The sequence below is a fragment of the Gavia stellata genome, chromosome 3 (genome assembly GCF_030936135.1).
Source record: "Gavia stellata isolate bGavSte3 chromosome 3, bGavSte3.hap2, whole genome shotgun sequence".
NCBI lineage: Eukaryota > Metazoa > Chordata > Aves > Gaviiformes > Gaviidae > Gavia > Gavia stellata.
In genome coordinates, this window is record NC_082596.1 from 78,582,265 (window position 1) to 78,607,821 (window position 25,557).

The 25,557-nt window shown below is 40.5% G+C and overlaps 1 protein-coding gene across 1 annotated transcript in view; it reads left to right on the plus strand.

Moving 5' to 3' along the window:
• Nucleotides 1-25,557, plus strand: part of ADCY2 (adenylate cyclase 2) — a 227,558-nt gene that overhangs the window by 189,882 nt on the left and 12,119 nt on the right. Inside the window, exons 17-20 of the mRNA XM_059836040.1 lie at nucleotides 2,122-2,241; nucleotides 9,169-9,353; nucleotides 10,881-10,965; nucleotides 16,853-17,011. Of these exons, the coding sequence (XP_059692023.1) occupies nucleotides 2,122-2,241; nucleotides 9,169-9,353; nucleotides 10,881-10,965; nucleotides 16,853-17,011 (549 nt within the window). The remainder of the gene's footprint in view (nucleotides 1-2,121; nucleotides 2,242-9,168; nucleotides 9,354-10,880; nucleotides 10,966-16,852; nucleotides 17,012-25,557) is intronic.

Below are 25,557 nucleotides of genomic sequence, written 5' to 3' on the forward strand. Positions count from 1 at the left end.
ACTGATTGCAGGTTGATTATGTGTAGTTGCACGTATACAGTCAGAGAAGCATGTTAGTGAAGGAAGACAACCTGAAAGTGCAAATGTACAACCAAAGGTGAGTGCCAACTTCTTGTAAAGCAGTCTTGGTAGCAGCTGGTGTATCAATCGCCTTCGCAAGTTCACAACTGGTCCTGCTTCTGTTGAAAGGGTGTTACAGAGATAATGGTTTCAAACACTTCTCAGCAGTGCCACAAAACATATTGAGGGGTACTGACCACGGGTGGTGTCTTGGGAGGTTGGATAGTCTTTAAAAAGAAAAAAAATGTCTCTGTGCACATGGTACAGTGCTGGGACATGTTGCCAAGGGGGATTGTGGGGTCTTCATCCTTGGAAGTTTTCAAAACTTGGCTATACAGAGCTGTGACTGACCAGATCTAGTGTTAGTTAGCAGATCAATAAAGCATTTTGATCCGTATGTGGTTACTCTGAGTGAAACTAAGCAGTTTTTTACTGGGGCAGTAGGTAAAGATGCAGATGGGGAAAGAATTTAAAGGTGGGTTACAAACTGGCTACCTGCAGAGAATAACGGGTGAGAGGGAGGCAACCTGTGGAGCTCTGCAATGGTCAACCCAGTGTGGATTTTCACATACAGTGTATAAGAGGGACTGTGAAATTCGCTAGTGAAATTAAGGTGACAGGCAGCATCTGTGAGGGAAAATGGGATTTTAGAAAGGAGTAAGTCAGCTGAGAATTTGAGTAAAAGAACGAGGATGAAATTTAGTAGTACAGAGCACAAGATCATGGTTGGTCTGACAGACCAGTGACAAGAAATTCTGATACAAAGTGCAAGCTCATCGGTTGGAGATGGCATGAGTTCAGGATTTTAATTATGTGGGTTTAATGACAACTCAGCTGAATCACAATAACCATCTATGTGACTGCTCTTACTTACCTCATGGTAAGTATAAACCACATTTACCTAAGTGAGTCCCAATGAAGGAAAACTACCTCACATTTGCTGACCATGATGTTAGTGGCTGGGATTATGTCAATGTGCAGCAATGTGTTAAGCTGCTATAACGTCATGATCTGTCTGAGCCCCACTTGCTTGAGGTATGGTGAGCTATTAAGGTTTTGTGGCTGTGAGCAAAGGAGCTGTCATTCTAGGATGTATGAAAACATATTTTCTGCAGAATTAGTATTAATGCTATTGCACGACTCACTGATAAAATCTGGGAAGTGTGTTTGCAGTTTTGGTCACCTAGGAGGTTGAATTGAAAGAGGTTTGTACAGAGGGTGACTATTAGAATGATCAGGGGAATTAAGAACTTGTTTTCTGGGAAGAAACTAGAAAAATGTAGATTGCTGAGCATAGTGAAGGCTGAGATGGTGTTAAATATTGGCAATGTAAATACTAGGGAGAGAAAGGAGCTATCTGAAAGCTAAAGGATGAGATTAGCACAAGAAGACAAAAACATGGGAACTGGCCATGAATACTGGTTAAACTTAGAAACAGTTTAAGTTGTGAGATTCAAAGCAGTGGAATTAATATAGTCAAATCTAACTCATTAAGAAAGCACTGGATCAATACATCAAAAGGTACTGTATGATGGTGGTTACCTGTGACATCAACTGGCTGAATTTGATGACCCAGGAGATACTCATTCCACTCTTCTGTTTCAATAACATTAGTACCAATATTATCATCATTGTTATTATGAGAAGAATTACATCTGTGTAAATCAACTTCAGTAAAGACTTCTTATTCTCTCTTTAATTCTTCCTGCATTTAAATAGGAGGTTCAGTTGAGGTAAACCCAGGAATTATTCATATTGAATTTATTTTATCATTGTCTCTCATGTGTGTGAGCTTCTGATATATGAAAGTAAAATAACAAAGAGCCTTTCGTCTTTTATTCAAATGGAAAGTGTCAGATGGAGGTTAACAAAGTTGTTTTTGTCTGAGCATGCAGGAACAAGTAATCAAGTGATGTCATTTTCCCTTTTCTATTTCAATTTGCAGTGAAATACCGAAGTTAAATGATTACTGGCAAGGCTTTCTCTGCTTCTCTATTTCTCTTCTCTATTTTGACCTTAAACAGCTGACAAGCTGATAGATTATATGTTGTTTTTCTCTAGTTTTTCCTGGATAATGCTGTGAAAGCTTTTCCCTCAGTTCTTAATTCATCAAATGCAAGTTTTCCTAATTCGAGTAATCAGACACGGTGGTGTATACAAAACAACTGTTTTTTCCTACCGGTAAGTTCATTTTACATTTCTTTGTTTACAACAATTACACTAAATTGACTGTTGCTGGATCTGCTTGAAGTTAAACACCCACCAGTTTTTAAGACTGCAGCAAAAGCTTGATTTTTTTTTTCAGTCACCTGCAACTGCATTTGAAGGAAATGGGAAGTTAAAAGAGGTTAGTACTTCTGAAAATAGAGGTTCTAATGAATGTCAGATTAAAAATCAGGAGACAGTCTGATGACTAAGAAGCATAGCTCACCCATGCCAACAAATGGGCATTACGAGATATCAGGAGAACACACAGCAACTGCAAAGCAGATTGTGCCACTGAAAGCTCCACATCGCTGTCCGTGAGAAAACCAGGTCGGTCTGCAGACGTGTTTCACAAGGCCAGTGATAGACCTGAAAATATTTACCACTTTCATCATTGACCTGGCAGTAAATGTGAAATCTGTGATCATCACACTTCCGTCATTGCATATTTGATTAAGAGGTGGTGTAAGAGAGGGGAAATATAACACTTATGTTCCACTCTATAAACTGTTTAAAAGATCTGAATTGATTTGAAGATGTGTTGGTGTGAACAAAAGCACAGCAGCACATTAAAGAAGAGGGGGAGGACATTCCTGCAAAAAATGGGATCTGTATCCTAGAAAGCCATGATTCTTAAAGGGGTTACAAAAGACCTGCAGTTGAACATAATAAGCTGTATATTGTGCCAAAATAGGTCAATAGTCTTTGGATGAATAAGCAGGAGGCAGTGAGAGAAGAAAGGAGATTATTTTATTTCTATGCAAAACTGATGAGACCAGTACAGAATGGTGTGTGCTGATTTCCACACAATATGTTTTACATGAAACAGCTATTCACTATGTCAAGCTAAACAATCCTAGGCACACACAAAAGCAAGATGTTAATTATGTATAGAACTGTCCTGGAAAAAAACAGTTGCAGTGACTGCAGCACTTACAAACTTTCAGCATCTCCCTGATAAAGCAACAGCAGAGCATGAGTTTCTCTTTCTTATTTTCAAATTTAGCTAACTTAATACTACCAGGTATGGATAGGTGCCTACATCTTCTTTTGGCCCTGACATCGAGTTATCCTTGTTGTCAAAGAAATGATGCAGTCCTTCTCCCAGCCTCTGCGAATGTTCACACTCACAAGCACATAGCAATAAATTGTTCCAATGCTTATTTGTTTACTTTTTTAGTTAGCAGGTTTTCTAGTCCTCTTTTTTTATATTACTTGTTATAGTTTTGAACATCTTGAAAGGTATTTTGTTTTCTTCTTTGCCAGCACGTTCTCCAACAAGCATCTGAAAGATACAGTTTTTATAAACTATACTTATTATTAAGATTCAATCTGTTGTTCTTAAAAAAAAAACAAACTTTGTGTGTCTTTTTCCTTTGTTTCCCCATGTATAACTAAGATGTTTTTCAGCTCTTCATGTGATTGGCACATTTCTAATAATAAGTGGTTTATAGATTTTAAACTACTAAAATGCATTCTTTCATCAAAGAATCCTTGTCTTTGATAAATTGGCACAAAAATTATGTTAAAATGTCACTTCTGAAAATAATAAATGAAAATGTTATGTTGGCTAAAGTTTTTAAACACTTTTTCCCTCACTTTTTTATTAAACAGCTCTCAAATGCACATCATTTTCATCCTCAGGCACTGCATAACTTCTAGCCTGAAAAAGCTACTAATTCCTTTTGAGTTTTAATATTTTTTTTTTAAATCTGGAGATAAAATTATTCTTTCTTTACTGAATGAGATACTGAATACTTAAGCTGACAAATGTGTGTTTCCTTAAATCAAAAATTCAATCTTTTGAATCTGTGTGTTAGCTTTAAGCTTTATTCATGCAGATAAACTTCCTGTGATTTATGATAGTGCACCTCACAGATCTATTGACTATGTAATCTAAAATGAGTGAATAAGAGATTTTTGAATTATTTCAGCCCCAAAAGAATTTAGTTCATTTTGAAGCAAACTAATTGATTTTCCCCCTCCTCCACCCCCCAAAATAACTTTTCTGAGTTGTATTGCTTGCTTTCTTGCTCTTTTTAAAGACTTAGGAAAGATTGCACAGTAAGTTTTAGGGACTTTGCTTGTGTTTAGTTGTTTGGGTTTGCTATGATGCTTATGTAGTTTCCATATAATAGAAGTTAGGCCTGGGAGATTTGAAGTCGTGTATATCTCTTCCTGTGATAAAATACAGTGTGGTATCAGTGCTGCCACCTCCACATGTTAAATAAATAAAAGTCATAATACTAACTTCTAAAAGATGCAGTTTTGGAATACACTTTACTTGCCTAGGGAATTCCAAAATTACTATCTTCTCAAGTTTTTCTCCATAGACATATTGGAGTAGAATCCCTTTTTACTTCAGTAAAGATCTTTATAACCACAGAACTGTAAGTCTTAAATTTTAAGAGAAGAGACCAAATGCACTGGGTTGGAGATAAGATCCTAAGGGTGTAGTGCACCGGTGCAAGGCACTGGGCCTGTGATCCCAGTAAGAAAGGCACTCAGGTTCTGTAAGGTATTGGTTAAAATACCATTTATTGGAGCTGGCACAGGAAGAAAAAAGAGGGTAGATGGAGTTACATCCCTGCAGATGCTGGGAACTCGGAATTGTGCAGCATCGGATGCTCCTCCAGTCAGGCATGGAATGTGATGCAGATCACATCTGTGGAGAGGTTACCCAGTGCTTTCCTCTTTTGAGCTCTTACAGGATTTTCTTGAAAGGAAACATTTCTATTCATCATTTCTGCTGTCAGACAAAAATGTTGTCCGTGAGAACTTGCTGCTGTGCTGTTAGATAAAGTCGAGGCCACACAGATGGCATAACCGCCACTACCAAATGGGAGCTGCCTGCAGGCTCCTTGATTGCAGTAAGTTGGCTGAGCTGGCTGAAGTTATCCCACGGCCAAGGGATACGCAGAGCACAGCACAGACCTACTCCTGCTGAGCTTCACTGCTATGTGGATTGCTAACTCTTCAGTGTTGCATGTCGAAAGAACGGCAATGAAGCTGGTGAGGGGTCTGGAGCACAAGTCTTATGAGGAGTGGCTGAGGAACTGGGGTTGTTTAGCCTGGAGAAGAGGAGGCTGAGGGGAGACCTCATCGCTCCCTACAATTACCTGAAAGGGGGTTGTAGCGAGGTGGGTGTTTTTCTCTTCTCCCAAGGAACAAGTGATAGGACAAGGGGAAATGGCCTCAAGTTGCACCAGGGGAGGTTTAGATTGGATATTAGGAAAAATTTCTTCACCGAAAGGGTTATTTTATTAAGCATTGGCTCAGGCTGCTGAGGGAAGTGGTTGAGTCACCATCCCTGGAGGTATTTAAAAGACTGTGGTGCTTAGGGACACAGTTTAGTGGTGGACGTGGCAGTGTTAGGTTAACAGTTGAACTCGGTGATCTTAAAGGTCCTTTCCAACCTAAATTGCAGATGACACCAAGTTGGGAGGGAGTGTTGATCTGCTTGAGGGTAGGAAGGCTCTGCAGAGGGAATCTGGACAGGCTGGATCGATGGGCCGAGGCCAATTGTATGAGGTACAATAAGGCCAAGTGCCGGGTCCTGCACTTTGGCCACAACAACCCCAGGCAACGCTACAGGCTTGGGGACGAGTGGCTGGAAAGCTGTCCCACAGAAAAGGACCTGGGGGTGTTGATTGACAGCTGGCTGAAGGTGAGCCAGCAGTGTGCCCAGGTGGCCAAGAAGGCCAACGGCATCCTGGCCTGTATCAGAAATAGTGTGGCCAGCAGGAGCAGGGAGGTGATCATGCCTCTGTACTTGGCACAGGTGAGGCCGCACCTCAAATACTGTGTTCACTTTTGGGCCCCTCACTACAAGAAGGACATTGAGGTGCTGGAGCGTGTCCAGAGAAGGGCAACGAAGCTGGTGAGGGGTCTGGAGCACAAGTCTTATGAGGAGCGGCTGAGGGAGCTGAGGTTGTTCAGTGTGGAGAAAAGGAGGCTGAGGGGAGACCTCATTGCTCTCTACAATTACCTGAAAGGGGGTTGCAGAGAGGTGGGTGTTGGTCTCTTCTCCCAAGAGACTAGTGACAGGACAAGAGGAAATGGCCTCAAGTTGCACCAGGGGAGGTTCAGGCTGGATATTAGGAAAAAGTTCTTTACTGAGAGAGTAGTGAAACATTGGAACAGGCTGCCCAGGGAGGTGGCAGAGTCACCCTCTCTGGAGGTATTCAAGGAGCGTGTGGATGTGGCATTGTGGGATGTGGCTTGATGGGCATGGTGCTGTGTGGTGTGGGTGGGTTGTTTTGGTGTGGCTTGTGGTGTGTTTTGTGGTTTGTGGGTGGTTTTGGTTTTTTTGTGGGTGTGTGGGTGGGGTTTTTTTGTTTTGTTTTGTTTTTTGGTTGTTGTGTTGTTTTTTTGTTGTTTTTTTTTTTTTTTATGGTTGGACTTGATGATCTTGCAGGTCTTTTCCAACCTTAGTGATTCTGTGATTCTGTAAATGATTCTATGATCTTTTGGTCAGGGTCACTACAAAGGATTGGTATCACTGCAGCTCTCTGCCTTGGAAAAAGCCTCACTGCCTGTGTAGTCTGAGCCCTTTTTATTCTTTAGTAGGTTGTACAGATGTGTAGGACGAACAAGCCAGAAAAGGGTCTTCACTAAGAAACAAGCCCAGTATACCTGCACACAAAAGCTGTAATTTTTTCCCAGCTGGGCTTTAATTGCTCTGTAGGAAAGTTCATGTTCATTTGTTGAACTGAGAGTAGACCGCTTGGCCCAGGAGACAGGCTGTCATTTGTCTGACAGCTTGCAATTTTTGTGCTTTGACAAAGACCAGAGCTCTCATGCTATATATACAACAGTAATTCCACCAGTCCTGATCTTCTGTATGGCTACTCTGACTGTTCCTTCACCAAATTGTTACTGTTTTCTAATGTCCTGCCTGCTTTGTAGCTGCATGTGTCCTTCTGAGAAGCTAGCTAGAATGCTGGTTTACCTTTATTCCTCTACAGTGTATCTTTTGAAACATTTTGTCTTGCAGTTCTTCCTCTGATTTTTTTTCAAGCCCTTTTGCATTCGTCTGAAAAGTTGAAAGGGTTAGAGAAGGATTCAAGCTGTAATACTTTAAACGTCTACTAAAATTTGCAAATTCTGTTATTAAAAGGGTGAAATTTCAGTTCCTTGGACAGGAATTGAAAAAATGATTTGCAGTGTTGAGCACTCAGAAACAATAGCCTTGACTATATGTAAGATACAGTTGGAAAAAGGTTTATTTAAGGTGGCATTTTCAAAAAAAAAAAGCTTCATAGCCTGGTGTGGTTGTTCAAGCAGAGTTGCCTACAGACTGATTTCCAGATCTGCTTGTTGCTTACTGGAATCTTGCACTGCAATACACAATATTGGAGTCTGCATTCTTAAATGTGTGGCTGTGCCACTCTTCTCTAATCCATCCACCCTTGTTTGAAATCTTAATTGAAATTTTCAATCATCTAGTTTATGTATTCATATGGAACACTAACAGAGACTGTCTATTCCACTTGGAAGTTTCTTGGTTTTCGTCAAACTGCATCCAATTCTGGATTCAAGACTGCCTTTTGTTTGCTTGTTTCTTTTTTGGAAAACAAATTTCACAAGTAGAATGCCTTGCAGAGTAAAAAATGGATACTGCTACATTTACGTAACACTGAATTCAGTGTGACCTCCTGTGGAATGCAGCCATCAGAGAAGTTTTATTTTTGGTGATTCTGAACAGCAGTTCTTTCTGTTTCTTATTTCAAGCAGATCTGCAAGCAAGTTACAGTAACAGCAGATATTCAGATGGCAGATCAATTCTGTCTGATGGGTGCTGTGAAAATTACTACTCTTAGTGATCCTCCGAAATTAGTAAGCAGTGATTCAGGTTCTGTCAAAAGTACTGCCATCAACAAGTCAACAGTAGTCTGAAAATAGTATATCTAGAAATAGAATGCTTTGTAGTTTCAAAAAAATAACCTCCTTACAAGGTGCAGGATTGTAATTTTCAGGAAGCGTCTTTGGCAAAAGTGCTGTTTGTTAAGGACTAAGATAATGATCCTAGTGAGAATGTATTATTCCTGTTTAGCATTAATTTTGATGCCCTAATCCATTTCCAGAAAGTATCCAGTGAAAATATTTTTACAGGAATTTAACTTCAACCATACATATATTTTGTTGATACATAAGACATAGGAAAGAAAAGGCTTTTTTTAACAATTGAATGTGTTCTTATGAATCCTCAAGAGGATTTGACAGAAGGAGTCTTTTGTATTTATGTTATGTATAGGCCGTGTTAATAATTTTATATTCTTCATATCTTTGCTTTATTTCTAGAGTTTGTAAAATGGCGTATCTAAGAGGTTCATAAAAACTGTGTACTGCATCAATTTATGAATACTGCATATATAGGCAATGAATTTGTTGTTTTCAAATTTTTTGTTTCTTTTAGACATTTTACCTTGACCCTTATGCTAGTAATACATACAGGGTAGCTACTGAACTCAAGCATGAGTGAAAACCATACAGTGGCACAGGAATAAATCTTTTGTCAGTCTGCTGGCAGTAGGCTCTTGCATTAGACTTCAACATCAGCAGTGGTGTCCCACGAATAGGCACTCCTCACTACTGCAGATGAGTGAATCAAAAGTGACACAGGGTGAAAATTAGGGAGCATAAATTAGGAGCATAATCTGGATTCTATTGAGTTTTGGGTGAATTGGAGCCTAGTTAGAGAAAGGGTCTATTTTATGAAATAGCAACATCTGGTTGTTGTGGATTGTCTGTAAACCATAATGTCCCAGGTTGTGATAGATTCCATGCTTAAGTGGTCAGTCAATAATTTGTTTTTTAAAGTAGCCTGAGCATTTTATTATGTATGATTTCCTGCTCAAGAGCCAAATTCTAAATATTTTCCATTTTATTTTTCTTTGCCAGTATTTTATATACAGCTGCATATTAGGGCTTATTTCCTGTTCTGTTTTCCTGAGGATAAATTATGAGTTGAAAATGGTGATAATGTTGATTGCATTGGCGGGCTACAATGTTATCCTTCTACACACTCATGGGCCCATGCTGGATGACTACAGCAAATTTATGTATGCAATGGCACCTCTTAGAAGGTAGGTGGATAACTCCAGTCCTTCTGAAATTAATAGAGATTAAATACTACCTATGGCAGTTCTTATGTCATGGAACAGATTTTTTTTTTCTGTGTGTTTGGCTATATAATCTACAAGTCACAGTTTAAAATCATTGTCATGCTGCAGTTAATACATGATTTAATGTCACACCTCAGAGCATTAGAATAAAATAAACAAGTCTGGGCAAGGTGTTTAAATCGCATACTATAGGAAATAGAGAATGGCTTAATTTGCCTTTTTGTAATAAAGAACATTAGGAAGAAGTCATGATTAAGGTTGTTAAGGCCTAAGGCTGAACATTATTAAAGCTGTTAAAGCATATTTGCTGCAAGCCAAAGAAAATCAACTTCCTCAGAACTAGTACATTGTCTTAAAACTCTACAAATGCAGTATTCGCTATTTAAAAAATTAGTAGACCAACAGTTTGGATTTTTTTTGCTGTGCTTGCAAATTTGTGTGTTAAATTTTCAGTGAGACTGCTGAAATTTTTGTTATAGGTGCTAATATATAAGACCAAAATTATGACTCTAATTCTAAGTATTGCTGTGTAAAATAATTTTTGGACACATGTAATTTCTATCTCATTTTCAAAACAAAGAGGTGATTCTCTTCTGTGTAGGCTGGGTGTGCAGTGCATATGCTGCAACAGAAAAACTGAATATTCAGAGTAGAGTTCCAGTATCCTTTTTCCTGTGCTGTAAACTGCTTGAGATCTTTAGGACACAGAGGCAACCATGGAAAAGGATCTGAATTAAAAAAAAAAAAAAGTGTATGTTTTCTTTGCTCTTAAATCTAAAGATTAAATAAACAAACCCAGGTCTTTATGTTTCTATTGCATTAGTGGAAAGGGTGTCTCTGTGATGGGATGGAGAACAATGTAACAGGTTAGATTTAGCATGTGCTTCTGGCAACCTTGATTTTGCCAGTCAAGCTGTGTGTCTGTTGGCATTTTCCTTCCTAAATCTCTCACCAAGGTTTTTCTTTCAGCGGCATCAGTAGGAGAGTGCTAGTGCGAATTGTTTCCCATTGCCTCTAGTGTCTTTTCCCAAAGCAGAGTTTTTAGTAAACTCTGTACAAGATTTAGTTTGTGCCTCCTATAATTCTGAGGTGAAAGGCTTCTTGGGAGTTAAGTGCTTTAGTTTGTTTCTTCACATTCATTGGATAAGGTCAAGCTTTCCATTACGGAAGTAGTGTTATTACATAAAAACTCTTTTTTATCTGCCTGTATAGAATAAGCACCAAATGCTCTCCATTTGTAAGCAAACAAGGATACTATTTTTACTAAATTCTCATCTTATTACTGGACTTCAAAATGTAGGCACATTTGCACAGAATGTACTAGAAGTAATTAAAGCTACATAATGTATTTCATCAAATAATAAGTATATCATATTTAAATGGTCTTAGTATACATACTAGAAAGTAGTATAAATTGTGGTCTTATTCGTGTGCTAATTTTGTTTTAACTTTTGAGCAGCTTGCTTTATTTATGTTTTTGTTTTATAGGCCAGGAATACTGAAAGACCTGAAGACAATGGGCTCAATTTCTTTGTTTATATTCTTCATCACATTACTGGTTTTGGGTAGACAGGTAAGATTCACACTTCTCTTCATCTGCATCAGTGGACACAATGCCAGCCTTCACATGCAGCCTCTCACCTTCTCAAACATTTTTTAGATTTTCTGACAAACTCCTTTATTCCATTCTGCCCCACACCCTTGCAAAGAAGTGTCAGAAGCATCTAAAAAGCTATTTTCTTTATTACCTTCCAATATGTCCTTAAAAGTCACCAATAACTGTCATGGAGACTGTAGACATTATGCTGATAGTGTGCTGTGACTGTTGCTTGTCATGCTGACCAATACTGTCTCATAGATTCCTAGTGTGCTCCCATCTGTCTGCGTCCATCTGCTGTCTCCCTAGTTGCTTAATTACAAGCTATTTTCATCACAGTTATTACCATTTGATGCAGACACAGAAACAACGTAGCATGCACACAAAAGTGTACCACACGCTGAGGCCACAGTTGCACTAAAACTATGACCCAACAGGAATCTGCTCTTTCTATTATCCAATGGTGCTTTTTCAGTACAAATGGTCTTGCCCTCTACAGAGTTGAGGGCAGGTGCAAGGGCAGTTCTTTCTCTAAATCCTTGGGTCTGCCCATGATCCATGGCTAAGAGCTGCAATTCCAGCCTGTGGTACCAGGAACAATGCAGTGCACAAGACTGGGCTCCCATACTGTCTGTAAATCACTCATTTACATTACAATTTCCCAAAACATATTGACTGTCATTTAAATTGCTAAGCAGGCCCTGCAGGTTACTAGACAAAAAATTCTTATCTGGCAGATTCTCCAGTATTTGCTGTAGTGGGGAACATCCTTCTTGAGTTAGAAATAACATTCTTCATCTGCCTTGCTGCCAGCACTGTATTAGAGTTTGCTCATTTGATGACGGTAGCAGAGAGTGGCACTGTAGCACAGCTACTTCCACTTGGAAAGAGGGATAAATACTTCATTGCACCAGTCGAGAACCTTTAGTCCCTGTCAACGAAGGTGTCAGATGGAGGTGGTGGGTGCAACACCAAGAAAAAAGGAGAGAAGGAAAGTCATCTTCAGTGGGCAAGGAGAGTATTTTTTTTGTGGGTTCAGTCACATCAGCAAGAAAGTTTGTTTTGCATACAGTAACAGTGTGTGTGTGTTGTTTCCTGTCACACCAACTGAAAAATGATCCTGTAATGGAAAAAGTCTTTGTTTTCAGAGCTGTAGGTCCAGGATCCTTGTCATGATACCACTTGTTTGTGGCTCTTCAGTCTGTTGCCTTTGATTTTTCTGCTAATTTATTCTCCCTTAAAGGAGGAGAAAAAAACCTCTGCATTTTCAAACACTCTCAAGCAAAGTCTAAATGATAACTGGAAAATGTTATGAACTAATTTTAATACATACCTGGCATAAGACCTGCCATCTTAAGTTACTGTTAGTGATACTGACTGGTAGCAAATGCTTGGGAAAAGAATAGGGGAGGAAGTGAACCTGTGCAGAGTGACCCTTCCAGGGACATATGTTTTCCACCTTCTGTCGGCCAGCATTTCTGTACCAACGTTTAACAGCTATTGGTTGCTCTGCTTTCTGTTAGAGTGTCTGATCCCTTTTTAACCCACTTTATCATCCTGGTCTTCCCAACATTGTCTGATAATGAATTTCACAATTTGACAAAAAGTCATGTGAAAGTGTCCTTCATCTTGTTTGTTTTTAAACTTTCTGCTTGCTACTTTCATTGAGTGGCACTCACAGAACGCTGTCAAGCCATCTTGGCAGTAAAATTCTTCCTTACCCTTCTTCCACAAAGGGTAATATACAAGTAATTTCTCTGTTTGCTATTGCATTTTTCTACTTTGCAGATAATAAAATGTTGTTTCTCCTCTCTTAATATCTGATTATTTTAACAATGCTAAAGATAACAGCCACTGATTAAAAGGGTGGTCTTTCCATTTCCCTGTCCCCAGAGTGAGTAACCAGAAAGTTCATCTAAACCAAAAGTGAATGCTTTCCTACAAGCCTAGCTCTGTGAACCTGCTCACCACTGGTCACAGAGATGCCTGTCCTGATGCAAAAGCAGGAGGGGGAATGTGTGTCTCTGGTTGAATGGGGATGAAGAGAGGGAGAGCTCATTACATGTTGTATGAGCCAACTTAATTCTTAGGTTCAATTAATACTTTCAGCTGCACAACTAGCATCCCTACTGAAAGAGGTAGGCCTTCCCTCAGCTATTCATTCTTATCCTTGTATCTCCTCACTTGTACTGGCAGAGCTGCCTGTGGAGCTGTATAGTGGCCCAAAATAGGGAAGTGATCTGGCTTAAAAATTAACCCTAGAAAAATGGTTGGTTTTCGGCTAGATCTATTTCCTGATCTGGTTTTATGGTGTGGCTGCAGCAATGCTTGTGCCAAAAGAATGAACATAGGATGGGAGTGAGCAGCCAGAAGTGAGGTGGAGAAAGTAGAACCGCTTTTTTTTTTTGACAGCTATGCCAGCGTATGCTACAGACATTCCCTGGCACTGAGATCAAGTGACACATTTCCTTCTGCATGCATGCCATTAGAGTTATTTGAAAATAGGCTGGCAGCAGGCAGATGATATGTTGAGGATGGTGATTCTTCCACCCTGCCCAGGCATTGCCCAGGAGAATGCAGATTGGTATGGGCTAGACTGCGTAAGGAGTGTGCTCACATATAAACACTATTGAGAATTAAATCTGTCTTATGGCGCAGTTTGAATTACCAGTATTGACATAGCCTGTGAATTCCTTTCTCCTCAGTAACTAAAATTACACATATCCCATTACTCTGTAGGCTAAGTGAATATTTTGGTTTTCCCATGATTGATTATATTGTGTTTATCAACACTGAACTTCACTGGTTGTTTTACTGCACAGATGTTTATGGCTACTTCCCTCAGCCCTGAAAACTGTTTATTTGTAGCCTTTGTTCTGTTTTTTTAGTGAGCTTTTATTCTGTGAGAGAATCCTTCTCTTCTTGGATAATGTAGTCTTTTCAAGAGCCTCTTCTGAAAGAATTTAATGAAAACTTATTTCAAACTTCACTCCTATTCACATGCCCATTGACTTCTTTGTAACAGATGGAGGCATGTTTACAGAAGAGGTGTCAACTCTTCCCCATTCTATCAGCTTTAGCTAATATGTCTAAACAGTTGTTTTCCTTAGCAAAGTTTTTTTCCAGAGTACCTTGCTCTATTGTTCCCAGGGTCAACCCCGTTCTTTTCCAAAGATTTGCATTATATCTTTACCATTTGTCAGTTCTCTGACACTGGGACTGTTTTGAATGATCAGGCTATCCACCACACATTTCAGACCAGCAGCTTTTCATTTTGGTTACTTTAGAGCTAATGACTTCTTGTTGATCAGCTTATTAACGTGTTCTAAGACATCTTCTGCTGACGCTCCATGTTGAGACAGTTTCTCAGACTTGCTGTCTGTAAGTAATGGCTGTGAGATAGAATCTCCTTAGCTCCCTCACCTGAATGAAAACCCAGGTTTAATTTCTAATGATCTTACCTGCTTTAGTGCTGCTTTTGCTGCCCCTTTGCTGAATGCCATAGCATTCATCTCCCCTGACTGTAGATACCTACAACATAGGCAGCTACTCCTCAGCTGCTTATCTTGACTTTCTTTGTGACATTATTTCAGTGAGGAGAATTAGTTCATTGCCTCACTCAGACAAATATTGAAAATAGACTCAGGTGAGTGTCCCACTAGAATTTAAAAATATAGATTAACCCATCTCTGTGCAATCAGTGAGACATGAATGAATTCTTGTTGCACTTACCTGCTTTTGCCCAAGAAATTACCACTGATCTGAACCTCTGGGGTTGCCTTGCACAGACACGTGGTAGTCTCTTGTCCTGGAGGAAGCCAGTTGCTCTGTGGTGCCTGGAGGAATGCAGTGTCCTTCATGCCTTCCTGGGCATTCCAGTATGCTCACCTGCTGAGAAGTGCTGTCAAGTAAAGCAGCATAAGGTGAAGAAGGAAAATTTTGTATCATCTCAAGGATATTGTGCCTGCAGATGTATAAGGGCCATTCTGAGATATTTTCATTCTGATACATTCTGAAAAGGTTCTGGAGATAACATGTAAAGTAGGAAACAATCTTGGTTTTCATATGACTGCAAGGCTTCAAAGATTGAACAGGATCTTTAATGACAGGTGTATTAAATCGGCTAGATCATACAAACAAAAAACCACCATGATTTAAAGTAAGTTTTAATAAGGTAGTGGGGTTTTATTTATAAAAGTCTGAATAGGCATTTTGAAATACAATACATTGACTTGTTTAATTTCAAAGCAAATTGTAGAATACATTCTGCTTTTTTTTTTCTGATTTCTGAGTTCTCTGACATTTTTTGTGGCAGCCTAAATTTCATTCAATAATTAATAAAGCAGTAAATAAATTACCTGTTTAATATTAGCTCTTAAAGAAGAAACATCTTTTTGAAGACTTCAGCTTATCTAGAACCTTTTCTTTTCAACACAAAGTTGGTACAATGTATGATACCTAATTTCAGTTTTATGCCAGCCATCCAGTTTACTTTTGTCAATTTATGCAAATAATTTTGACATCCCAGGTTTTTATTGGATTTTTTCTGCATGAATAAAGTTGGTAGCATTTGAATTTATCCTTTATGTGGGGACCTTAGATGTATAAATATGTAATATACATATTTAAAAGCTTGCCAAATCATTTTAATACCATCTCATTTCAACTTTCTACTCTAGCTTTGGCTGTGACCTCAACAAAATATCTATGAATCATTTTGAGCTGTGACAGCCACTGTCCAATCAGAAAGACTACTCTCATTTTAATGTGAATGCTTACTGACTGCTAATAATACTAGCTAGAATTTTTAGGTTTTTCTATAATAAGATTGTCATCATAATCATGTTCTCTAGGTTAAAAACATAGTCTTCACTGAGGCTGCATGATAGCATTAAACCATTGGACTACATTGAAATAGCTCTTGATTTATATCAGCTTGAATGAGATAGTCAGGCCAGTGGAGGCTTTATTGTAGAAAAAATGCCATAGAATTTACAACAAAACATTGACAATATTGAAAAGAAGTAGAGAGACCTCCACAAAAATGCATTTTTATTCATTTTTCAACATCTTTTTAATGAAATCGGATCTCCAAAAATACTGATATTCCAAGAATGGTATACATTTCCATACAGTTCCTGTTATTGTTATTGTTGGGGATGTTAAAAAACAATTAGGAAACTCTGGTACAAGAAGAAAAGAAGGATAAAGTATTGTAGAAAGCAGTGTAAAAAAAAAAAAAAACAAAAACAAACACAAAACCAACAGAAAAACCCCAACAAAACCAAAACTGGTTTGGCCCAACTGACTGGGCCATTTTTGATAATCTGCTAATGATTTGATAAACTGAGGGCATATTATATCAATAGGCTGTTTTTTCTTGTACTGCCCACTTTTTACCAGGCTGATTGCATGACATAAGTTCAAGTTGGTAAAACTTAGGATCTTCCTGAAATGCCTATTATTGTAAGTGAAATTCTACACTTCCGATAAATAAGACATCATATTAAGTTGCAAAACTGTGAATTGTTTCCGTAACAGTGTTTCATTTCTGGAATGAGTTTCTACTAAAGCTTCAGAGTAAATAAATAAATCTTCTACTGTTTAAGGCACCTTGCAACTTCATTTTTTTCCTGGGCCTTTTTATGGGCCTTTTTGTTGGGGGGGCCTTATAAGTTTGATGAAATGTATGTCACATGGTGCGTGCTTGGGGTTTGATTTCTGTGGGATCTGGAATTGTGCTTGAGTGGCCAAATAACAGCCTTGTAGGGGTGGTGTACTGTGCTTATTTTGTCTCTTAAACCTGTACTCCAGCAGGACAAGATGCCTATTGTTTCTTTACCTCTGTGTCCTCTTGTAACAGAATGAATATTACTGTAGGTTAGACTTCCTGTGGAAGAACAAGTTCAAAAAAGAGCGGGAAGAGATTGAAACCATGGAGAACCTAAATCGGGTGCTTCTGGAGAATGTGCTTCCAGCCCATGTAGCTGAACACTTCTTGGCAAGAAACCTGAAGAATGAGGTCAGCCATCTCTGTATATCCTCTGCTTTGCAAGAAAGTAGCGTATCCTGGAAATACCACTTAATGCTGATTTGAACAGTAGGTCCATACAGTGATATTAGAGATTTACACTCACTTTCATTCCCCCTTACCTACGTTAAAGGCTTGCTTGACAGCACAGAATGCACCTTAGTACCTTGATGTAAAAAATGTGAAATTATCTTAAGTGGCAATGCACTTGCCTTTTGAAGGAGGGGAAAAAAGGGTGAGGAGGAAGAAGGGGATGGTTGAATCAACATGGATTTAAATTTAAATCATATGCATTCAGATACTTCTTTCTTTGTGATCAGAGTGGAGCTGCATCCAGATCGTGAATTTTCTTCTGGTGACTGCAGGCCTTGCTTACTGGAGTGAAAATGAACCTTTTCCCTGAAACAGTGGCTATGTTAATTCTGGAAAGAGGTTCTGAACACTGAATTACCTGTTTACTCGCTGCTTATGGACCTAATCCAAGCACCAGAAAAGTCAACCAAAAGACCCCTGTTGACTTTGGTGGAAATTAGATCTGCTCCTAATATTGCTTTACAGTTTTAATAAAGCAAAAAAAAGGATGGAAAAATAAAAGTATTTAGAGAGAGTAGCAGTTCTAGAGATCTTAAATGCAATAGTTTGAATTACTTGTGCATACCAAACAATTGTTCCAAAACTGACAAAAGAGGGGAGAGGGCAGCTTTAGGGATTCATTTTTGATCTCCTGGGTCAAAAAGGACAATGTCTTCCTTTTCATTGTGGTTTGCATTAAGCAGTACTAATCAGTACTTTATATCAGTATTTTAGTACTAGCTGCAAATATTCATTTAGTAGCTAATGTTGAATGAAAACTGCTGTGGGGTTTCTTTGAATCCAGTGAAGACCCTGGCTGGAAGCCAGGTTGGCTCAGCTCCAGTTCTCAGTTCAGGCATTAAACACAGCAAACCATCAGGAGATTGCTTTCTCATGTATACTATTCCATCTCAGCTCCCCAGCAGAGCCACACCATCTGCTCACCTTTGTATTGGCAACTGGATTTATATTGTCACTCCTCAAGATTCTTAGGTTGGAATGAACTTTAGTAAATTTAGTGAAGATCAGAAATTGTAATGTGCTGAGCTCTCCAATCTATCATGTCAGCCAAAGTAAAAATGATTTGACATAATTTTAGTGGCATGCCTTTAAAAGAAAAATAAATCTTTAGTTGTTTCTTGTTTTGTTAATCTTTAAACACAGTTTTCAAAGAGGGAAGAACCTTTCAAATCCCTGGAAATGTTCAGGAATATAAGCATCTGTCCTGTCTTCAGATTTGTTTCAATGTCAGCAAGGATGTGTTGAGCCTTAAAGGACATTCTGTATGTGTGTATGTGCATACACCTAAGAATATGTTAGGACACATCAAGCCTTTGTTTTCTTTGTGTGCATATTTAGGTAAACAGATACTGAATTGAAATTTATCTGCATTTTCCTCAGTTGCAAACATTCATGTTAATATGGTTTTATGCAGATTCTTTTCTGTTTAAACCATATTTTGAGATGAAAATTAATCTAAAGGATGAATAGTCTGTTTCAGAATACTGTTTCTCGTAGAATATTATGCATGCAGCTGTATGGAGAAAAGGGAAGACAAAGTATGCTGCTGAAGAACAGGCAGCAGGAATGAAAGGGCAAAAAATGAGTGGATGAATGCTAACTGGGAGTAGTGGGACTGTACTTATAGACAACCAACAAAGGTCTTTCTTTTCATAACAGGATACTACTGCTGATATGGTAAAAGCAAAGTTACTTCACAGCAAACTGTAATAAAGGTTTCTTTGCTTTACCAGAACCTCTGGAACTGGGTTTCTGCTTATAATCTGCATGCTGGGTACCAAACAGGGTACTTTCAGTTGAGAGAGAGAAAGATAGGAATAAATACAAAACGAAAAGCAGGAGACAGGGCCAGGATTAAATATATCTGCACCTGGCTTGTGCAGCCTTTTCCTTTATGCTGTTAGCATCCAGATCCCCTATTAGTAAAAAGTGCTCAGGAGCTTTTGTGCTGCAAGCTAACTGGCAAGCACATTACTGAGCAAGAGGAATCCTGTTTCATTAGCTGCAGGATGGAGCCAGCACCCTACTTAGAGCAGATATTCTGCCCCAGAGAAGCTGACCACCATACCAAGAGGTAGAATGGGACCAGTTTACCTCCTCCATCCAGAGAAGGTATCCAGGCACTGGAGAAGAAGCGGTCAGTAAGGGGAACCAACCAGCAGAAATTCAGATGTTATCAAAGGGGAAAAAAAAAAAAAAGGGATGGACTGCAGAAGACAGGATGACTTTTTTTATTTTTGTTGAAAGAAGCAAAGCCATTCCTTCCCGGAATGGTGTTGCATTTAATTTTCTGATTAAACATTTTGGAGATTACTGTTTCAAGAGAAGTACTCATAGGAAAATTAAGACACCCAATTGCTACAGCCTTTATTATTATGAATGATCAAAATAAACTAGCTGGGAATGCCTCCTTAAAATTCTCTGACATTTATTGTGACAGCCACAATTACTACTCATCTGGTTATAAACAGTGCCATGTATTGTTGTTCCTATGCTGGTACTATGTTATAGAGTGTTAGAGAGGCTGGATATTGCACCAGTATTAGAGGGGAAGGAAGAGAAATGGGACACCGTTGCTGAGCTTCAGCATATGACACGTGTTCACATATGTGTTCAGTTATTTTTGAGGTGGAGGAAAGGAAGGAATGATAACTCTGGTTACAGAAAAAGAAGATTTGTGTCTGTAATTGTGACAATCAGGCATGCAATGCTTTCTTACAGGTTGGTTGTCCCTGTACTGGGTGGACAGCCAACAGCATAAAGCACACTCATCTTCCTGTGTCACAACAGCACTGTTAGAGCCTATGCTCCTGTCTTTTGCTTGGTCATATTTCTCTTCCTGATGACTGTCTTGTGCAAGTTGCCCTGATTTATTCTGGGCAACACTTCTGTTTTCAAGGAAGACAGCAAAGGCACTTCCTAATAGCTAATTAGGGCTCCACGTTTAATGTCTGTAAAACAGATGTTTTTTTCAGTGGCAACTCAGTAAGACAGGAGTTGCCACCTATCAGCAGTCCAGTAAACTGCAGGGCCCAGGCATTATCCAGTGTTAGATACTTCAGCAAAAGTTCGAGGAATAGCTGAAGATTAATGTGCTATTTACCCCTTTGCTCTTACCTGTAAATGTAAGGACATATTTTGCTTCTGCAGATGCTTTTTATACACTCCCTAGTTATGCATTTTTCTAATAATCACATAAGCATTCAGGTTTTTAACTCCTTAAGCTCTTGTCTTTCATGTTGTTGAATAGCAATGACATATACATTTATATAACTCTTATGTAAAATATTTTTCCCTATTCTACTTTTAAATGTTCTTTTTATCTTCTGGTTCCTGTATTATGAGGTGGTAAAATGAATCCATCTTCTACTATGTGTGCTTCATATTATTCAGTAACATCATATGCCTGCAGCACTGCATAGTTGGTCTCCTCTTCCTGTAAGCATTCAGTTGTAGGTCCTAACAGACCTGTATTCTTATGGCTTGAAGTTATATTCTCAAAAAAAACTTTACATGATGTTAGTTTCCATGTACTATCTCAGATATGGCACTGTCCCAGTATCACCTCTGTGCCTAGATTTTGTCTGTTTCACAGACTTTACAACCAGTATCTCATCAGTAGTGTAATTCTGGCACGTTTTACATTCTCAGGATGAAAAATCAGCAGGATTCAATAAAGCAAATAAAACAGCTGCTATCTAATGTTTATCTGGTAAATTAAAACACCTTTTTTTTTTTACTAATTAACAGAATCCTTAGGACAACAGCATTGTGTATTAATATTAATTTTAACTATACTATTATTTTGGCTGGATTTAACTTACTGGATTTTTCAAGCTGGTAAGAATATAAATAAAATTTTTTTTTTTATTAAAATATTTGATCACAGATGTATACAACTTGTTTATTTTGTCAGGTGAAGTTTCAAAAGTATGTGTAACAATCCGTGGTTTGAGTATTAATTATCTACATCCTGCTATAAATACCCTGCCGGGGAAGGTTATGGAGAGGCTCATCTTGAGGGCGCTCACGGGACACGTGCAGGTTACCCAAGGGATCAGGCCAAGCCAGCACGGGTTCATGAAAGGCAGGTCCTGCTTGACCAACCTGATCTCCTTCTATGACCAGGTGACCCGCCTAGGGGATGGGGGGAAGGCTGTTGATGTTGTCTACCTGGACTTCAGCAAAGCCTTTGACACTGTTCCCCACAGTATTCTCCTAGAGAAGCTGGCGGCCTGTGGTTTAGACAGGTACACTCTTCGCTGGGTAAAAAACTGGCTGGATGGCCGAGCCCAGAGGGTTGTGGTGAATGGGGTGAAATCCAGCTGGCGGCCGGTCACAAGCGGAGTCCCCCAGGGCTCGGTTTTGGGACCGGTCTTGTTTAATATCTTCATTGATGATCTGGATGAGGGGATAGAGTGCTCCCTCAGCAAGTTTGCAGACGACACCAAGTTGGGAGGGAGTGTTGATCTGCTTGAGGGTAGGAAGGCTCTGCAGAGGGATCTGGACAGGCTGGATCGATGGGCTGAGGCCAACCGGATGAAGTTCAATAAGGCCAAGTGCCGGGTTCTACACTTCGGCCACAACAACCCCAGGCAAAACTACAGGCTTGGGGATGAGTGGCTGGAAAGTTCCCCTGCAGAAAAGGACCTGGGGGTGTTGATCGACACCCGGCTGAATATGAGCCAGCAGTGTGCCCAGGTGGCCAAGAAGGCCAACGGCATCCTGGCTTGCATCAGAAATGGTGTGGCCAGCAGGAGCAGGGAGGTGATCATGCCTCTGTACTCGGCTCTGGTGAGGCCGCACCTCGAATACTGTGTTCAGTTTTGGGCCCCTCACTACAAGAAGGACATTGAGGTGCTGGAGCGTGTCCAGAGAAGGGCGACGAAGCTGGTGAGGGGTCTGGAGCACAAGTCTTATGAGGAGCGGCTGAGCGAGCTGGGGTTGTTTAGCCTGGAGAAGAGGAGGCTGAGGGGAGACCTTATCGCTCTCTACAACTACCTGAAAGGGGGTTGCAGAGAGGTGGGTGTTGGTCTCTTCTCCCAAGTGACTAGTGACAGGACTAGAGGAAATGGCCTCAAGTTGCGACAGGGGAGGTTCAGGCTAGACATTAGGAAAAAGTTCTTCACTGAGAGAGTGGTGAAACACTGGAATAGGCTGCCCAGGGAGGTGGTAGAGTCACCCTCCCTGGAGGTATTCAAGGAGCGTGTGGATGTGGCATTGTGGGATGTAGCTTGATGGACATGGTGCTGTGTGGTGTTGGGTGGGTTGTGGCTTGTTATTGTTGTTGTGTGGCGTGGGTTTTGTGGTTGTTTTTTTTTTTTTTTTTTTTGTGTGGGTTTTTTGATGTTGTGGTTTTTTTTTTTTCCCCCCCCCCCCCCCCCCCCCCCCCCCAGGTTGGACTCGATGATCTTACAGGTCTTTTCCAACCGTACTGATTCTGTGATTCTGTGATACTCTTGTATCTCCCTTCAGTTTTTTACAAAACACTGTGAATTTCCCCTTCTGTATTACCAAGGCCCTATATTTTTGATACAGTCCTCTTTTAATAACTAGTACCATGTGTGTGGCCTGAATTCCTTTACCCAAAATTGAAATCAAGTTATAGGGAAGGTGACTAGAGGAAATAGAAGGAAAGCTGAGTTAACCACAGAATGTAATCTCTGTACCTATTCTAACTTGCCCATGAAAAGCACCCGGCACATCAGGTCTTAACTTTTTAGTAGATTTATATGCAAATGCTACTGTAGCTTCAGTGTAGATATGCCTGAGGTAAACTTGAAGTAGGTAGATGCAGAAGCAAAATGCAGACTGCAAAAGCTAAACATTTGGGGAGTGAGCCTGTTAATCTTCTTCTACTGCTCCACTTAACTAATTTCAAGCTAATTTGAGTATATCTGCACCAAGTCTAGGTGCATATATACTGAAGACAGCTGCCAGTGTATGTCACTACAGTATTGCAGAGTGGACCTGGTTTTAAGTGTGAGAGACTGGAGCAAAGAGAGGTCATTTTGGACCTGAGCTTCTGAATTTCTTAGAGTCAGAGTCATCCTGTATAGTTTCAGGCACTCCTCTTGACTGCCTACATTAGGAGAAATTACCTCTTTAGCCTTTTTTTCCATAACTGACTGAGAGAGAGAAACACTATCTGAGGTGATTCTGCCCATCTGGCAATAAAATGACCTTCCAGATAGGCACATATGCTGCACTGAGAAGATAGGACACACAGAACGACTGTGCTCTCACATTAAATACTTCAGTCAGGTGCTTAAATTGCCTAAATTGAGTTGACATCATCCAACCAGAGGGGTTCCCTCTCCCCACCATTTGATTACTTTATTATATGGATTAAAATTATTAACCAGGTGTTTATGGAGATGGATAAAATAGATGGCAGAAAAATATTATCACAACATTGGTTCTTCATGAAAAACTGTCTTGGCAAGAGGACAATGGAGATCCAGAACTCCTTTGAAGTTTAGTAGCGATCTGACAGTGAACTCATCGGCTTGGACGTTTTGTTTAGTTGCTTTTCATTTGCACTATCACATCACTTTAAAGTGATACTGATTTTGTATATATGACTGTAAGCTGGATGTCACGTACAGATGGGCAATTTCAACCAGCTCAGCTTTAAGAATGTAAATAATAATGGTGAATTGCAATTATATATTCCATCCCCACTGCACAGAGGCATGGTGGAGCTTCAGTGATGCTCTGGTTATGGAATCCTTAGAAAATAAAGGGACAGAAAAATCTAATAATAAATCATCTATCTCCTCCAGCTGCCCATGCTCCTCCCTGTCTGCCATGATTTTCATGTTTGCCCAGAAACTTCCCTTACACTTGTTCTGGGTTGAGGCAGTCAACAGTTTTCCCATAGTTCTGCTATTTTTCACTTAGACATCACCAGTACAGAGTAATTACAGAATCACAGAATCAGAGAATCACTAAGGTTGGAAAAGACCTGTAAGATCATCAAGTCCAACCATAAAAAAAAAAAAAAAAAAAAAACCCAAACCAAAACCACCCACAAAACACACCACAACCCACACCAAAACAACCCACCCACACCACACAGCACCATGCCCAGCAAGCCACATCCCACAATGCCACATCCACACGCTCCTTGAATACCTCCAGGGAGGGTGACTCCACCACCTCCCTGGGCAGCCTGTTCCAATGTTTCACTACTCTCTCAGTAAAGAACTTTTTCCTAATATCCAGTCTGAATCTCCCCTGGCGCAACTTGAGGCCATTTCCTCTTGTCCTGTCACTAGTCACTTGGGAGAAGAGACCAACACCCACCTCTCTGAAACCCCCTTTCAGGTAATTGTAGAGAGTGATAAGGTCTCCCCTCAGCCTCCTCTTCTCCAGACTGAACAACCCCAGTTCCCCCAGCTGCTGCTCGTAAGACTTGTGCTCCAGACCCCTCACCAGCTTCGTTGCCCTTCTCTGGACACGCTCCAGCACCTCAATGTCCTTCTTGTAGTGAGGGGCCCAAAAGTGAACACAGGATTCGAGGTGCGGCCTCACCAGAGCCAAGTACAGAGGCATGATCACCTCCCTGCTCCTGCTGGCCACACTATTTCTGATACAGGCCAGGATGCCGTTGGCCTTCTTGGCCACCTGGGCACACTGCTGGCTCACCTTCAGCCAGCTGTCAATCAACACCCCCAGGTCCTTTTCTGCGGGGGAGCTTTCCAGCCACTCGTCCCCAAGCCTGTAGCGTTGCCTGGGGTTGTTGTGGCCAAAGTGTAGGACCCGGCACTTGGCCTTGTTGAACCTCATACAATTGGCCTCGGCCCATCGATCCAGCCTGTCCAGATCCCTCTGCAGAGCCTTCCTACCCTCGAGCAGATCAACACTCCCACCCAACTTGGTGTCATCTGCAAACTTGCTGAGGGTGCACTCTATCCCCTCATCCAGATCATCGATAAAGATATTACACAAGACCGGCCCCAAAACTGAGCCCTGGGGGACTCCGCTTGTGACTGGCCGCCAGCTGGATTTCACCCCATTCACCACAACTCTCTGGGCTCGGCCATCCAGCCAGTTTTTTACCCAGCAAAGAGTGTACCTGTCTAAACCACGAGTCGCCAGCTTCTCCAGGAGAATACTGTGGGAGACAGTGTCGAAGGCTTTGCTGAAGTCCAGGTAGACAACATCAACAGCCTTCCCCTCATCCACTAGGTGGGTCACCTGGTCATAGAAGGAGATCAGGTTGGTCAAGCAGGACCTGCCTTTCATGAACCCGTGCTGGCTGGGCCTGATCCCTTGGTTATCCTGCACGTGTCCCGTGAGAGCCCTCAAGATGAGCCTCTCCATAATCTTCCCTGGCACTGAGGTCAGGCTGACAGGCCTGTAGTTCCCCGGATCCTCCTTCTGGCCCTTCTTGTAGATGGGCGTCACGTTGGCAATCCTCCTGTCGTCCGGGACCTCCC